This window comes from Vicugna pacos, chromosome 24 (assembly GCF_048564905.1).
Source record: "Vicugna pacos chromosome 24, VicPac4, whole genome shotgun sequence".
NCBI classification, from domain to species: domain Eukaryota; kingdom Metazoa; phylum Chordata; class Mammalia; order Artiodactyla; family Camelidae; genus Vicugna; species Vicugna pacos.
This window is the reverse complement of record NC_133010.1, coordinates 24,673,496-24,691,576: the sequence shown is the minus strand read 5'-3', so window position 1 is coordinate 24,691,576 and position 18,081 is coordinate 24,673,496. Positions and strand designations below refer to the sequence as shown.

The 18,081-nt window shown below is 39.6% G+C and overlaps 1 protein-coding gene across 6 annotated transcripts in view; it reads right to left on the bottom strand.

Moving 5' to 3' along the window:
- ARHGAP28 (Rho GTPase activating protein 28) overlaps positions 1–18,081 on the bottom strand; it is a 167,633-nt gene that overhangs the window by 126,659 nt on the left and 22,893 nt on the right. For 3 of the 6 annotated variants that reach the window (XM_006213611.4, XM_072949229.1, XM_072949227.1), the window contains exon 1: positions 14,269–14,540. In XM_006213611.4, coding sequence (XP_006213673.2) covers positions 14,269–14,444 — 176 coding nt within the window. In that variant the 5' untranslated portion in view covers positions 14,445–14,540. Of the gene's footprint in view, positions 1–14,268; positions 14,541–17,707; positions 17,785–18,081 lie in introns of those variants that run through there. The other 3 variants (XM_072949228.1, XM_072949233.1, XM_072949230.1) reach the window with 3 other exon arrangements.

The following is an 18,081-nucleotide window of genomic DNA, read 5'->3' as shown; positions in this document are numbered from 1 at the left end:
AATTAAAAGACAGTATTTGGCATATATGCTGTTTGTGAAGTTACCTTGCTACAATAGTTCACCAAATAATTCTGACAATACAATCTGTAATTTGGCTTTAAATAAATTCATTCTAACATCAGAAATAAAATATCCTGGATGTGAAATAGTTCCCCCAAATAGGTATTGATGCAGTAAATGGTTCATTTAATTGAATATTGGCTAAATTTGAGGTCCAATCATACTTGGGCATGTGGAGAATTCTATTCTAGGGGTAGCATAATTCCAAGATGGAAAACCTGTAACTTAATCTCTTTCACCACTTTCCCAAAACAAAAGGGGTGCATTCCAGAACGCCAGCAGTCATGGGCTTAATTGCAGCTGACCAAGTTGAGATGACTTATAAAATCTGCTCTGTTATTAGTAACATTCTTGCCTTCATGGAATTACCAAAATGCATGTGGAGGTCAGGGTTTCATTAGTGTTGAGCTGAAGTCTTCTCCCCCACCTGTCCTGTATCCTACTAGTGCACAAAACTGGGAACAACAGACATCTCTTCCACAATTCATTCATTGAACTAATCCCATCTCACATATAAAATCTTGCAAATAAACATACAGACGTTACCACTACTTCCCTCACCAATTTCTCTGTACATCCAAGCTGAATTATTAGCCCCCCTTTACACCCTCTTTTTGCCCCACGCCCTACTCATACACCAATATATCCACATCACCTAGTACATCTAAGTGCCCAACTGAAACACCTCTAGGTGTTTCCTCTAGGAAGCAAAGCCTGGGTTCTCTCTAGATGCATAAAGATACATAACACATGATTCCCAATGGTCTTGGGCTCCCTCATAAGCTCTTCAAGCACAGAAACTGCATTTTGTTTAGCTGTGATCCTTCACAGTGCCCTCAAGAGAAGATACTGAGTAGATATGTGCTAAGAAAGAAATTAAAAGAAATAAATAGATGAATGAACTGAATGACAGAGAATCTAGAGGTCTCTATTTCCTCAGTTAAAATTTGTTTATTTTTCTTACATATTTACAACGTTAAAACAGTTACTTGGATAAAGTGTTTAACATACTGTTTTTTCCATCAATTAAATCTGTTCACTAAATGTGCAACTCTCATTCTTTCCTGGCCAATCCTTGGTTTAATTTCCAGAATGCTACTACTGAATTCCTATTTTTGTTTCTCTGTCCTATTCCTTTAAAATATGTGAGCTAAGATCATTTCCCCAATGTCAATCGGATGGTATATTTGTACATATAATATATAGTGTGACTCATATCCATCACAAACCGAACAGGGCAAAAAACATTAGCTAAAGACTTCTGAAAAATCTGGGCCATTCTTCCACTGACTCTTTGTTCCCTTGAAAAGTCATTATGCTGAGATTCAGTATCCTCACTGAAAAAATGAGAGGTTGTAACTCGTGCAACCTTTAGCGCCTTTCAGCATTATGTATTCTAGAGAATAAACTCTCTGCATTTTGCTATGATAGGCTTACCATACAACTGTCGTGAGTAAGCAGAGCAGGAGTAGAGCTGTTTACATCAGGAGACTGAGTTCTGTGACCCATGGGCCACATCCAGCCCACTGCCCTTTTAGGTACGTAAGGTTTTATTATCACACAATCATGTCTGTTGCTTTAACAACTGCTGCGTTTGTGCTATCAATGGCAGAGTTGCAACAGAGATCGTATAGCCAGCAAAGCCCAAAATACTGGTCTTCTGCAGAAAACGATAGCCAATCCCAGGTCTTCAAGATGTGCACTGAGGTTTGTGACCTTCTGCCTAAAGATCTCACCTCTCTTCCCCAAATGAAACTTGGAACTTCACCATTAGAGATTTAAAAAAATGTATATATGCTTTGGAAAAGCAAAATGCCTTAAGCGCTAAGCAGACAGTCCTTTAGTAGTAATCAAATGATCCCTACCTGGGACAGTAAAGGAAAACTGAAAAGCCCCAGGAAGCCAAAGCAAATTGAGCAGGCACCCAAAATGCATGTGCCTACTTTTCAGTTTTGCCTAGGTCCACCACGGAGAGATGAGTCTCGGGATTCTGATACTGTGATGGGTTTTAATCTAAACCTGCCCCCTCGCCTAGCCCCTCTTTCATGCAAGTATGATAAAACCACCAAAAATTTTTACCTTTACATTTTTATCATTTTTAGGTTCTGATGAAATGATGTGTTTGAATCTCAAAAGCCATTACTCTGAGTAAAGGAAGGTGGACACAAAACAATATATACTGTAATATTCTGTTTATATGACTTCCAAGAATAGGCAATGTATGGTGCCAGAAGTCAGAAACTGGCAGGAAGTAAAAGGGGCATGAGGAAATTTCTATGGTGACGGAAATGTTCTGTACTTTTTTTTGGATGGGAGTTACATGGGTTAAAAATCAATTAATTGAATACCTAACTTGCACATTTTACTGTATACTGAGTATACCTCAACTTTAAATTTTATTGAGTGACTATTATCACTGAATAAAGACTTTTTTGTTTGGGGATGTATCTTCAGAAATCTTGGCGATCTTTAGGATCACTGCTCTTATACAAGTTTCCCTCCACAGTAATGGATAAGGGAATGAGGTGACAGAGAAAGGAGGTGGGGGGCGGGGTCCTGACCGCTACACCCACTTCCCTCACAGGACATTCCTGCAGTATGTCAACAGATGTCTCAGTTTAGGGACCTAGTCTTTCATCAAAACTCAAAAGCAGAAAATGAGGAAATAGGTAAAACAGATTTTTTTCCTTAAAATTGTGTGTGTGTTGTTGGACTATTAAAAAACACAGAGAAAATATACAACGTGCTTGTGTGTTTCTTGGAAGTCTCTGCTTTGTATTAAATTTCCTCTAATTTTGCACCAATATAAATAGAAGTATTAAATCTAGCACATGTGATGTTAACAAAATTTATCTTTCAAGAAATCAAGTTATTAATAAATAATGTTTTAAGCCTGAACAAAAAAATAATAAAGCACCATGGCATTCTTAAACAGGATCTATCATTACTATTAACTGGGCTACCAATCTACAATCATCTGAAAAATAAAAATCAGTTCTGCTTACTGGAAAGGCTGTATTTTTCTAAGAAAAGCTTAAAGACAAATATCTTACTGATATATTATCCTAGCTTTGGTAGTTTTTTGAAATAAACCAAACTCTACGTAAGGGAAATCAAAGGTACTAAATTAGACAAGAGTGCATCCTTACTATACAGAGTAAGTACCCAAGAGATCATTTAAATAAGCAAAGTTAAAGGACAAAGGGAAATGTGTTATTACAAAATTAGTACAGGTTTGTCTGAACCTATGTTTTGGTTTAAAATCTAGGATTATCTAATTACTTTCATTTACAACTTAATAATAGAGAAAAAGGCAATTTAAGGGTTAGAAGAGGCCCTAAAGGTCAACTAACGAAAGCCTTTCATTACCCTAATGAAGAAACTGGACATGTAACTGGGTTCAGTCTGACCCTCATCATTTAACCCCAAGGACACATTAAGAGGTCTCCTCCCTGCCTGGTCGCACACACCAGCAACCGTGGCGACACATGCTATCCCAACCCCTCAGACTGCTGCTGCTGCCGAAAATACTCTTCCCACTCTCATTCCTCCTCCTAACTCATGCTCATTCTCTAAGGCTTAATGTAATTATGCCTCCTCCCAGATCCTCTCCTCAACCCCTTTCTCATCCTCACCAATTTGAGCCCAGTGTTAGTTACACCTTCTCAGCTTTCCCAGAGCACTTTTTATGCATTTTTCCTCAATCATTCTTTCAACCATTCAAATGTTGAGTGTCCACTCTGGGCCAGTGGGCTAATGCTGGGAATACCGAGAGAGACAGACAGACAGAGAGAAGTGGTTTCTGCCCTCAAGGAGCTGCACTTCGGATGCAGCTGAAATGCCTAACAGTCCATCTATTCTCACTGAAAGACTATTAATCATTTTTGCAGAATCTGACAGACTATATGACATACAGAGGCTCAATGAATGGTTGCTCAATTTCACTTTTATTGTAAAAATCGAGTTTATATTCTTCTTGTTCTAATGAGTGAAATGACTCTTAAGCAAAACTGAATCATTAAAACAATGGAGGGTACATTTACCTTCTATTAATTGTCCATGCTGCTCTCAGTTTTATGTGTCAAGGCATTGCATTTACAGTTGCCAGTTTTGATTTTTATTAATTATTCTTTACTTCATAGCATATTACCAGGAGTTTATGTTATCATATGATGAAAGGCTAATTTAGCAGATTCTGGGAAATCTTCTGGGAAAGGCAGTACATAAGGTCAAAACAGTATATTTCCTAACAGAACACTAACCCAAGATTTCTAATACTTCTAGGGTCAAAAATAATAGCAAGTTATGAAAATATCATCATCTATTTAATGGGAATATCACCTTCACTATTATCTAATGAATTAACTGTTCATTTACTTGGTAAGCATAGGTGTACAAGTCCAGGAGACAACTTTTAGTCTTGACATTATCAGTCATTTAGCTATCCTGATATGGTTGTCCACTCATTCTTAACCTAATGCCTTGGCTTCCAGAATTCTCCTGCCCTTCTGGTCTCCATCCAAGACTCCCAAAGCTCTGCCTTTCCCTAAATGGCACTGCCCCTCAGGTTTCCATCTTTGCTCCACTGCTGTCTCTATATAGAGACTCTATTTTCTCCTGCCAGAGCTCATCCAGTCCCAGTTCTAACTATCTCTCAAATGCTGAAGTCTCCCATGAATAAACAGCTTATAACTTTCAACCTTGATCTTCTTCCCAAGATTTCAATGTGTATAGCCAACTATCAGCTGGGTATATACACTTAGCTCAAAATTTCATAGGCTAAACTTCTCCCTATCTACAATCCAGTCATCCACAAGAATTCTCAATTTCAGTTAATAACATTCCAAAACAAAAACCCAAGATTTTTTTTCCTGGTCCCCAGTATGTATTTAGTCACCAAATTATACCAACTTCACTGCTTGTTTTCTCCACAGACTCCATCACTCCCTTCCATCCATATTTGAATGACTCCATTCCAGGCTCTCATTATGAACAACAGCATTAGCCTTCCAAATTATTTCTCTTCCCTGCAGTCATGGTACTCCTTAAAACCATCTTTTGTACTCCAGAGAAATAAAGACATTGGGGGATCCTGGAACAGAATAAGCAAACAGCTATAAGATCACAATTTTTACTTTATGGATTTTAATTCAATAGCTCTAAAACCAGATTAAAATTATCTGAATTGGATATGAGAAGGGTGGCAGTGGGGAGTGGAAGAGACAGAAGACAGACTAAATTAGGGTAAAATTTGATTAACTGAAGAGAGTTCCTTCTTAAGACACACTAAAAGGCCCTCTGAGTAGCAAAGTACTTCCATAAACTCAAAAGAGAATTGGTGCTAATTTTTTTTGACTCACACAATTAGAACTTTTTAAGGGTCTGGATAAGAGCAGTATCATGTTTACTTAGGGCTGGTATAATTGAAATCAGCTTCACTTGGGCTTATTCTCAGCAATGACTCATGTTGTTTTAGCTGGTGTTGACTCACTGCCCCCACAAAGGATGACACAGCTTTAAACAGGCAGAGCCTAGCCTGCTTTTTCCAATTACACGCTTCCAACAACTGAAGATGTGGGAGTCCTCTGGAGTGGAGCTTTCTGCAACTAAGCACAATTTTGATTTTACACAAACAGTTGCCAAGTCAACCTTGTAATCACTGAGCTTTATAAATGAGGAGGAGAGAACTGAAGCTGTGGTATGTTAAAAATCACAGGAGCCAGGCATCCTCTGTTTTTTCCAAAACAGAATCTGCGGAAACTTAAAGTCAGCTCTTTTCCCATTTAATTGCTTACTCTATTGAGGTCATCAAATGTTTTTCTTTAAGATGCCAATGAAAAGTTGCAGCAAGTGTGTTTTCCAGACTCTCCAAGTTGCATCTGGTGAGATAACGTGCAGGGGGAGTTGTAACAGTGTTTGAAAGGAAGCTAGGAAACGTCGTTCTCATAATAGTCACCACCTTTTCTCCAGTTCTAGGCCCTTAATGTCCTCCAATCAGGGAGCCAGTTTTTCCCTCCTCCGTGTTTTCCCTGCTATTGGCCTGACTGCTCCCAGAACAGGGATTCATGTCCATGCTGTGGGCCTAAGTGGGTAACCTGGTAATGTGAGCAGGTGATGAGGGGCCAGCAGAACAAATTCAGAGCCTGACTCAACAAGTTGGTTATTCCTTATGAGGCTTTCAGCAAGACACTTTTCCATACTTTGCTTCCCAGCTGTACCACAGAGATTAGTCCTCACTCGTTACACGTCTTTCATGACGCTTCGTTCCTATTAGTAACACTCTGAACAACCTGGCTGGTTAAGAACAGTTAGAGATGTCTGAAGACATGTGGTTAGCAGAGAAGCCCAGCCCACAATGTTTCTATGTAACTGAAATGACTGCCCAGTCTCTGTAGTTCCGGTGTCCCAAGAACCAAAGTTTATCAAAATGAATACCTGGGAAAATGAACACAGGTGCCCACAGCCTGGAAGACACTCTGATTCTGACCTCTCCAGAAGATTTGAGTCCAGACTACAGTGGGCCCTGGATTTCTTTTCTAAAGAGAAATCCTTGAAGCCCAATTGAGGTTCAGTGTCACCCAAGGCTCGAAGGTCACTGACAGCTAAGGGCTGCTGTGTTCAGGCTCACAGGAGACCAGGGACAGCTGGGGTCGGGGCGGGACAGCACGCACAACCTATCTTAACTCAGCCTCAGTTTCTGAGCAACATTTGGAACATAACTGGTCTTCACAAAGGCATGGTCCCAGACCTGCTGGTCCCTTCCAAATCAAGATGAGGTGAAAACTTCACTGAGTATTAGGAGAGAAAAGAAGAAAACCCCATTAATTCTCATGGAGCACTGCTTCTCAACCTGCATTAAGAATTGTTATGTTATAAGCCATGTGCAAGGAACAAAGTGAAAAATATGGTTTTAACCACAAGTATCTTAGTAGTTAAAGAAAGCAATTAATAAAACTAAAATGAAAAATTCTAAGAACACGAACCTAAGAGTTAAAGGATTAAAAATTACCCTCCCCTACAACTGCCTAAAAAGAGCCCTAGGAAGATGATTTCCTATAACTGATTGGCTCTCACTTTCTTGGTCAAACTGAATGATTTCTGAAGCTCACTTTATCGATTTTAAAATATCATTACCCAAACATGACTGCAAAAAGGGTAAGAATATAGCATTTAAATTTAAAATATACTATTACTTCAAATGGTAACAAAATTTCTCAAACTATTTATATCCATTCATATTTAGCTCACTCCATGCTTACTGCATTAAAACAGAATAGACATGATTGCAAAAGAAAAGACTAAATCAAAACTGAGTATAATGCCTACGATGTGAAAGTTTGTACTGCTGGTCGCTGAGGGGAATGTGATAACCCTATCCCTGCTCTCAACAAACCTATAACCAAACTGAGGCAGAAAAACACTAAATCCATAATATACTAAATAATGTTTCAAGATTTAAATAACCGGATAAAATCACCAGATTTAGAAGGACTGTCATTCCTTTGCTGTGTGATCTTGGGCTATTTCTTGGTGCCTCAGTTTCTTCCTACATCACTGGATTGTGCTAAGGATTAAATGAGATAGTGCAAGTCAACCTCCATAAGCTGTCAATAAAAGGACGCCATTTTTTTTAAGAGAACTGACACAAGATAGTGTGTGATTTAATTATCAAAAGATCATTATTGTTACAGCAGGTGAAAACTCTCTGGTTTACTATGGCCAAGGAAATCTTCTGAAAGGAAGTTTTGTCCTTCCTTCTTGACCTACGTTTATTCTCTTTTGTTTTGCTTTTCATCCCCTGCCACTTAAATATAGGTTTAGTCCCAACCACGGACCTGTTAACTTCGGCTACTGTGTGAATTTTTCAGAATGGTATAAAGGTAGGGAGATGTGGGGAGGAAAGAGATCAAATATCATATTATTAGTTATAATGTCATTTTAGTATGTTTATCATTTTTCCTAAACACCTGTCAGGTTTCTCTACAGATCTATAAAAATTTAAATCCACTGATGGGCCTCTGTGTAAAGACAAATGCACTGTCCAGTGTTTCCAAAATGAATTTTCATAAATGGACACTCAACAGGAAACTTCAAAGGAATTCTCTTTCTTATGTATTACAGATATACAAAAGCAAGTTTTGTGGCTGACCACAAAATTTAACATATTCATCTCTTACATGTAAAAGATAATCAGCACCACAAGACAGAATTACTAAAACGGCACAAATAAATCTCAAGTGTTTGACAATTTGAAAACTACTACCTACTACTCTGTCTTTGGTCCCAGCTTCTCCTTCCATCCTTGGTACCGTGTGTATGCCGCCGTCACCTACTCATGAAGGGGTGAGGAACGAACGTACAGGCTAATTCGTTTTACAGAGTAACGTGAGACACCCTGGCTGGTTCGCAAGTTGACATTAGTATATGTTCTCCTACACTTGGGACTACTTGGCACTTAATGCCTGTCAAATGGATAGTTTTATCTGTAATACTCATTTATTTAAGGCTGATCTAACACATTTGATACTCAAAAGAATGTGTCATAAACCACAGAAATTTAAGAAGATGATATGTAGTAAAACAATCTACTATTTTCTTTAGTTTCCACTTTAGAAGCTTTTGGACACATTAACATTTCTGATGCACATCCTCTAATAATCACAAAGAAATGGATACGTGAAATTTCATGTCATGAAAGAACAACACGTTATACAAAACTCACTAATTCAAGTAACCATAACATAGCAAGAAATTCTGTAATTCTTACTGCCCTGATGACAGTCCTTTAGAAAAGGTTCTTTTCTGCACTATTTAAAGATACACTTGATTTAATATCTTCATCCAAAGAAGCTTTAAAAGCAAAACAAAGTCTGTTCCTTAAATGGATAATTTTTATTTCCAAACTTTTCTTCTAAGAAACATTTTATTCCCTTCCTTTTCTTTGCTATATAACATTTTACTTTTATTCTTTGCTGGAACCAATATCTAGAGACCATAGACTGAGAAACCAGAGAATGGAAATGACTTCAAAAATGAAACAGTTTGGTTTAAGGATGAAATGAGAAGAAATTTTGATTCTATGCAAATTAGAATGTTTACTTTAGTTATGACATACTTGCAAATGTTCAAGTCACATCCCACGAACACTGGCAAGGGGAAAACGTTTCCCATCAGATGCAAATAGTTCTGTGAAAACAGGAAGACAGCCCAGGTAACAAGTTCCAGGCAAAGTGGGATCTAATAACTACCATCTCTGAATACAGCAATTAATTTAGCAGCTTTCCGATTATTTTCTATTAAGCCTGTAAAAAATTAAAATTTGCTTTCAAAAAATTATGGACTTTGAAAATTAGGGAATTTATCTTTATAAGTTTCATGAACTCAGATCAGATAAAACTAAACCATTTTATTGCACTTTGTGGCAAAAGTGTGAAAAGAACAGTAGGTTAAATGGCCAACTTTTTAAAGGCAAAAGTAAAAATGATAAAATGAGAGAGAATACTGAATGTGGACTTTATAGCACATAAAATAAGTCAAACGCAGAAGGAAGTAATGAGAAAAATTTAAAAATCTCCATTAGAACATCACTGTAATAAACGTTATTGGCAAGATCCATATGGATGCTAAAATCAGTGGAGGAAAGTTTGAAGAAAAACAGGATGTTAGTACAGTTGAAAAGTACCTCTCCCAAGATATTTATTAATTGTGCAAGAGAAAGTAGCAGCTTCACAGTAGGGAAATCTGTCAGACACCACCTTAACCAGGTGGTCAGAGGTAACATCAACATTAATGAGACAGTAACATCACATCTCGACCCCCAATATGATACACGGAGACGTAATTCTGTGGAATTCTCACCCAAAATGCATAACTTCAGTCTAACCATGACAAGACATCAGACCAATACAAATTGAGGGACTTCCTATGAAACAACCAATTGATACTCCAAAAGTGTACAAAAGTGTCACAAAAGACAACAGACTGGCATCAGATTGTAGGAGGTTTGGGAGCTATGACTAAATTCAACGTGGGATCCCAGAGTCAAGTCTACTACAGAAAATTTCCAATTCCAGTGGAAAACCTGGTGAAATCAGAATAAAGTCTACAGTTCAGTTAATCATATTGTGCCAGTGTTAAATTTTTGGTTTCAATAATGGAACGCAGTTCTGCAAGATGTTAACATTAGGGGAAACTGGGGAAGGTTAAAGGGGAACTTTCTGCACTACTCCTGCAAGTTTTCTAAGTCTAAAACTACATCAAAATAAAAAGTTAAGGGAATGTTATCATCTTCATCCACATGAAAATGATTCTACAACACTCTAAGGATTAATGATCAGGGAGAACTGAGGTTAAAAATGGACAGAGCAACTGGCCAAACATTTGGCCAAACAGGCTCAGAGGAAATGTGCCAGATGTTTTCCAAAAGCCCCACACATGGAGGCACCTACAATCAGCAGGGACCTCACTGTAAAAAGAAACCAGAGACATCAACTCTGGTTTCAACCATCACATAAAGAATGATCTATAAATACCTTCTTCTCTCCTAAGAATCTTATTGTCATTATTCTTTCTGAATCCTCTAGAAAAGCAGACCTACTATGCCCCAGAATCTGGTGGGCCTGTGTCTGTAAGCTCATAAAGACCTACATTAATGCTTAACTGAATAAGAGTTGGCACCTGTAAATCAATGTCTTTTTGATTAATTAATTTCAATCCAGGAATGTACCAATAAACATGTCACTAAATGTTGCTAACTTTAGTCTTTTCCACAAATAAAATATTTACTTTCTATTCATTAATACTATTTTAATCAACTTATTCCTATTATAATAAATCATTATGCTATCAGGAAACAATATGCCCTTGACAAAGGTTTTAACATTGCTGTAGAATGAGAATTCCCAGGGTAACCTTGGTGAGATTCTACATTTGTTTTTGAGGAACAGCTGCTCTTTTCCTCCTCTATTTTTGTCCTTTCTCAGGAAGTTTATGGTATATTGAGATAAACATCAGAAACACTCATGGCCATTTCATACTATTCCTTCGCCAAAATATTTTTATATATAGGAAATCATTGAAAAACAAGCTTCACCTTCAGCTACCTTTCATTTTGTAAGTGTAGTCATTTTGAACATATGTTAACATTTTCACTCTGGATTCTGACTGAGGATCTAGGAGCTTAGCCTCTCTAAAAATCACATGAGTCCAAAGACAATTCCAACCATTTGCTGTAACAAAAGTGAGAATTTATAATCCTTCATTCTCTTTTATCCTTAAGACAGAATGTAAATATAGAATGTTTGTGAAACAAGGAATTGCCTTCTCTCCTTCCAACAAATGCTTAGTACTCTTGAATCTTTTTCCTGCATGAGTAAGTTTGGGGGATAGGTACCAAAAATATTTTACTCCTCTTTACATCAACTGTGATTAAAAGCAACAGTAGTAATAATACAGCTAACAATTGTCAGGTGCTTCCTTGGTGTCAGACACTAGTCTAAGCAGCTGAAGCAGACTGCAAAGTCACGTGGTAGGAAATGGGGTAGAAGATGAGCAGAGTCTGGCAGTCTGATCCCAAGCCTGAGTAACTGGCAAGTACACTTTACATTGGCTACTACTCACTTTAATAAAATAAAACAGGCAGGCCCTCAAAGAAACTGAATGGACACCCAGCTTCAGTGTGGAAGAATAGGGAGAAGCGTGTAGCCATAACAGCTTCAGCCAGTGAAGGCCTGAGTTGCTGGATACTTTGATAGCTACATTTTTTTTAATGGGAAGCTGAAGGCCAGATTTATATCTGAAGCCTCTTGATTTTGAAATGTTGCCACTTATTTCAAGCTTTTTTCTAAAAGTTCTATTGGTCCAAAATGTAAAGGGTCACATTCCTAAGGCAGGGTCTTCATCTCATTCATCTTTGTATCACTAATGCCCATTACATTTCTGGCACATAGGTACAAACAGGTTAATTTCTGCTGTTCAGAATCCTTCCAATTTATTTTGGCCATTTTGTAATCTTGGTAGGGATTCGTTAACTTATTAAGTTACTACAATGACCAGACACTGCTCCAGGCACTGGGGATACAACAGTGAAGAAAAGAGAACAGTGAAGAGAGAAAGAGATACTATTTTAGTGGGAAAAATAGGCCAAAAAATAAAGATAAAAGCACGTAAAGTAAATGAAGTGGAGGTTTGGAAAATAAGGAGATGGTCTGCTTTGAACTGAAACTACGCTACCCAGAACTAAAGAACGACGACACTTAGAAAGTCAAATACAATTGTCCATGCTTCCTAGTGCCACACTGGCCACTGCTCCACAAATACATTACACACATGCAAGCAATTTAAAGGAAAGGGTATTCTTGAAAGAGAGAGTGCTCTCTTCATAAGTAGAACAATATGCTCTTGCTCCTTGGCTTGAAAGGATGTATTGATCAGGAGTTAGTGAGTCAAAGGTTAATAACTCAGGCCTGATTATTTCTGTTATCAGACTCATGATTGATGGTGTCCTCTGGCTCCCTGTAAACACAGGAACCTCTTTTTGATTGCTGTTACTGGGAACCAAGGAATTAAGCTATTCTCTCATGATTTAGTTGCAGGGGGCAGTGGTCTACCTCCTGCATCAGAGGGTGAGTGGCACAAAGGATCATGCACCTAAAATGCAAACTTGGGGCAACATAAATCTGATTGGCAACTGTATGGTGAAACACCAACTATGACAGGCGCATATGTTATTATTGCACAAGACCACATGCTGGGTTAATGGAACTTCTCCAGTCTGCTTTGGAAAGGGATGTAATTTCGGATAGCCCAAATGGCACAATCTGGCTCTTGCTCCTCAACAGCTGCAGGGAACCACAGACAGAACAGCTACCCCAGGACCACCTAAAAATGCATGAACCTGGCCCTTGCTTCTCATCAAATTACTTATATGTTTAGTTACTCATAATACGAGTAATTATACTCAAGAATCATGTTTAGGAAAGAAAACACCCTAAAGGCAAATGCAAGTCTGTACCTTCAAGCAACCTCTAAAATAATGTGCCAGAAGAAAAATGTTCTACGCTCACTGTCTTTTTATAAAAATTAGATTTCACTCAACCTGTTCTTTTTGGAAGAAATAATATTTTCTTTGTTAGCCAAGTCCAACACAGATTTCATGCCAGTGCAGTCTGTGCTTCTCACGGATGCTAGCCAGGAGGATATTCCTTGAAATAAAATCGCAATCTGTTGAAAACCTTGCAAGTCAATTAAATTAGGAAACAAGTAATCCTTATCACATAACTAAATTAAAAGTAGGAGAAAAAAATTACTGAAAATAAACATGCAGAAAAGCATACCAAACTCCCCACTCGTAAAGAAAACCGTTCATCAATGGATCCATGGCAGATAAACAGTCACATTTAAACTAATGAAACTTCCCCAAATACGTGTCAGATACCAAACTATCTCACTATCCTTAATATTTTCGTCCACCCACAGGAACTTCCTAAATGTCTAACATTTTCAGTTTAGTTAACAGAAGTCTCACATGAACACTCATAGAGCAATTTAACACAGATCCTTGATTCATTAAATCTAAAATGCATAGTGAGAAACTTACAGACCGCGTCTGACCCAAAAGAAAATAATAATTGTATTTACAGAGTCAACATTAGCAATAACACAACATTAGCAATGACACCAATGTACTTACACAATTGAAAGGTTTTTTAAAATCTAGAAATAAAATTGTTTTTAAAAGTCTACTGAGATTTTCTTTTTGGAGAATCTCTACATCTATGTCTTAACTCGTGTCTAATGCAGTTACTAAAGTTCTTCACAGTTTGCGGATTTAAGATAACGTATTTTACTTTTATTTTCCATTTTCTGCTGCTGTTTCATTTTAAATGACTTTTAAAAAAATTCTCCAATAGTTCAATCACTGAATTTGGCAGAAATGAGGCAAATGCCTATTAGCAAGCTGTATCAAGAACACAACTCTGTCGCTAAACACTGCTAGCCAAGTCTCTAGCCATCCTCCTCGGAGCCTGGGTAGGTTTCCCACTTCCAACCAAAGACAACACAAAGAACGGGAGGCTCACTCATTGAGTCCACCAAAACTTGAAACAACAATCTAATGCTGGTCCAATGCTCTGGCGGAAAACCCAGCAGCATATGAACCCCCAAGCCCAGGAAACCTCAAACCTCTGCCCCTTCGGCGCGGCTCGGTACCTGCTGCCCGGGTGGCTAGCGGCAGCCCGGGGTGCGCAGCGCGGCTCGGAGCTGGGCGGCTGGGGGCGAGCGTACGAGTGGTAGGCGGTCAGCACCACGCCGCCCGAGTCCTCCACTTCCATCGTCAGCCGCGCATGTCTCCGCTCCGGCCCGAGAACAAAGGCGGGGACCAGCATGGGCCAGCGCACCGGACCGACCACGGTGGGGAGGCTCGGCCCGTCCCGCTCGGGGGCTCCTCCCGCGGCTGTCAGGGGCGCAGGCACGCGCCCCACCCGCCGGGCAGCCTTATTAGCATGGATTTAAATACACGCCCACGAGCCCCTTGGAGGGGGGGCGAGTAAGGGTGCAGGGAGGGTGGGGAGGGGAGGGGGAGGGGTGCGATCCCTGTTTCTAGGTAACTGGAAACCAGCAGCGATCCTTAGGGGCTCGGGCTAGCTGCTCTCATAAAGTTTTTCTTGCTTTGTTTCTTTTCCTTTTCCTTTTCTCACCCCCACCCCCACCCCTTCAAACGGGAGGCTTATCCCGAGGCCAGGGACATTTCCTGCTTGGCAGCACGAAGCGAGAGAAAGAAACCCTGCCCGGGGAGCCCCGGCTGGGAAGCAGAGGGGCCAGGTCAAATGAGAGTGGTCTGAGGAAAAAAGGAAGAAAATGTGACACTCTCTCACTTAAAGCATCCACATCAAAAATGGAAGAACTGGATTATGTTGCTGTTTACTTAGCCAAGTTACAAAAACTTGATTTCCTTTCAGGCAGGTAATTCCCTCTTAAAACAAGCAGAACCCTCACCCTCAGTGCCACAGAACCAGACTCTTACCTCACTCTACATCCCCTTCCTCCTCCCAATCCTGATCAAATTAGCAGATATGCTTTCAGCTGGTCTGAAAATTAGACTTGATTATCATGGGCAAAATACATGTTACTCCCTAGGTCTTCACTGAGGGAGGGGGTGGGATCTGGCAGGGAGGCCCAGTCAGAAATTTGGGGTCTGATGTCTTTACCTATATCAGACTAATGGCACAAATGAAAAGTCAACATCCTTGTAATCAGTTAAAAAGAGAAGCAGAAGATGCTACAGAGAGGCCCCCCGGACAGGGGTTTTACCTGTGGTCTCTTACACTCCCGTGGGAGCAGGTGGACTGGAAAGAGGACTTAGTTCACCCCTTACTGAGGGGTGAACTGGATCCTGCTACTTAACTTCTCAGTATCTGTTTTTGTATCTGAAAATTTTCATGGGATCAAAAGCACCATGTGCATCGCTAGTTCTCAAGAAATGCTCATTCCCTCTGCGGCTTCCTTCACATTCTTCAAGAAGGGAGACATTTGTTTTCACTGCACTTTCAGAGATTGGGAAAGCAAAAAAAAAAAAAAAATCATCCAAAATGCTTTTTGAAAATGTTTTGTTGGCTAAAGGGGTGGGATAATAAGGACTAACATTTACCAACATACTTACTTGTCATGTGCTGGATCCTGCACATTAGCTCTGTAAACAACTGTGAGGTAGGTAGTAGCAGTATCACAGTTTAATGAAGAAACTTCTTAAGTGTCAGCATGTGGAACAGGCACACACAAAGAATGCTTATTTTTCCAAAAATTTCAGATACAAAGAGGCATCTGTTTACCTACTGTGTTTAATAACAAATACATCAAAACTAAGAGAGTATCTTCTTAAAATATGAAGTAAAGAAACAGTATAAGTATTGATACACAACCATGATGCCTCACCTAAAACTTCGGGATGGAATATGTTTTAGAATTTATAAACATTTTTTAGTTTTAAAAGGTAATTTGGTACATGCACCATTTTATATAGAACACACTTTGTCCACTGCAATTTGGGATAGTACCCTGTATTCAAACATATTATTTCTTCAGCAAAAAAAAAATTGACCCTAAGTGGGATAAAGTCTGTTAATAGCCTTAGATTTTTTTCATGGCAGGTTTGTTACCAAGTAAGTCTTGACACGAAACTTTTTCAAAAATGTGTAATTTTACAGCTTTTTGAATTTTGGAATTACCGTAAGGAATTATAGTGGTGTAACCTTTTCTGACCACAGAATTTCTCCCTGGCATTTTTTGTTTGTTTTTGAACTGGAGTGGAGACACAATTTTAGATACGTGCAGGGTATTTCCTTAAAAATATTTTGGCTGTAACTCATGTCCAACATTTCGGAGCGCTCCCTCATGTTAGCTTCAAGGGTCCTCCTCTTTCTCTTGACATTCCTAATTTAGACACTCTGGAGTCACTCTGGTTCCTCCCTTCATACAATTATCACATCTGTCATTTCCTTCTCAAAATGTCTGCCAACCATTCTTTCTGTTCCTACTGCCACTGTCCTTGTTCTCACAGCACCATTGCTTTCCTGGGTGATGGCGATCTTCCTTTGACATAGTTACTTTCCATCATGCTCCTCTTCATCCCTCCCCGCATTCAGAGTGCTGGGAAAGTGACTTTCCTGAAACACAGGACCTCCCCTTTTTCAAAAATCCTCAATTGCTACAAAATAAAGTCCAAGTTCCTTACAATAGGTCCTTATTAATCTATTTTGGTCACCTACGACTTTTTCACTCCCCAGACCCTGCGGCCCACTTAACACCAGCCTGTCCTGCATTCTTACTTTGCCTTTGCTCTTACCTGTCCTTTGCCTGTCTGGAAACCCTTAAAACCCCCTACCAGCCCCCACCAAGCGTTCTAGGGTTTTTCAAACTCAAAGTAACCCTACTACCTCTGTAGGGATCACTTTTGCTCCTGTGGTGGAACAAGCTCATTCTGCCATGTAGTGAAAGGACAGCCAGACAGAACCATGTGTGCGCTCACACACCCAGCTCCTGCACCCCCTCACACGTAGCTAGTGGGCAGAGCCCCTCTGTGCCCAGATGTGCCACGAAATCCTTCTCAAAACAGAGCTTCCAGCAGCAAGATAGCTTTCAGATGAAACTTTGCTAATCCAGGATCGTGTTACTATTTTCCAACAAATGGTGTTTTCCTAAGTTGTAAGCTATTGGAAGTACTACTGTCACATTTTTGTCTTTATATCCCAGAGACTATGTTTTGCAGAGCAGTCAATCAATAAAGAACATCTGCTGAGTGAACTTATGAATGGATGAATGAATTGGTGAATGAGATAGCACTCTTGAGTGCAACAGTTGCAATCTTTCAAAGTAGCCAAGGAATTATTATAAAAGGTTCATAAGTCTCTATGGCACTGCAAACTTAAAAAATAAAAAAGTTTCACATGTATGTATTAATATTTTTGTAATGTGGGTATATGCTGCTGACTTAATAAACTACAACTCTTTAAGCATTCTTGAGCTTTCAGGTTTCATAAAGGTGGTGGAGTGCATGTATTAGCATTAGAGAATGTGCTGTGCAAGGATTCTCCTTTCACCCTCCAGATCCACCTGCCACCCTCACGACTCTGCTTGGTGCCTACTGGCTCACCTTATGGCTTCACCTGTGGGCTCTCCTGCCTCTGGCTTCAGGTAGAGTGCAATCAAAGAAAGGCACCAGCAGAAAATCTAGAGAAAGAGAGAAAAATCAGGTTGGGTATTTATTTCTCAGGATGCTTCTCTGCTACTTTGCTGCTGGTTGGTTCTTTCCACCCAAGGCCACACCTCTGACAGTGGCCTGCTCCCATGTGCTCTCACAGGGTTCTGGTAACTCTGACGCTAGGGTTGGTAACAGCTCCTGGTTCATCACGTAATCCCTCCTTTTGGCCTCCTGCAACATCCCTGTTGGTCCCTCACCCCACCCACACCTCTACCGATAGTCCTTTTACTAAACTCTGCTCATTTACCTGGGCTGAGTACCCCATC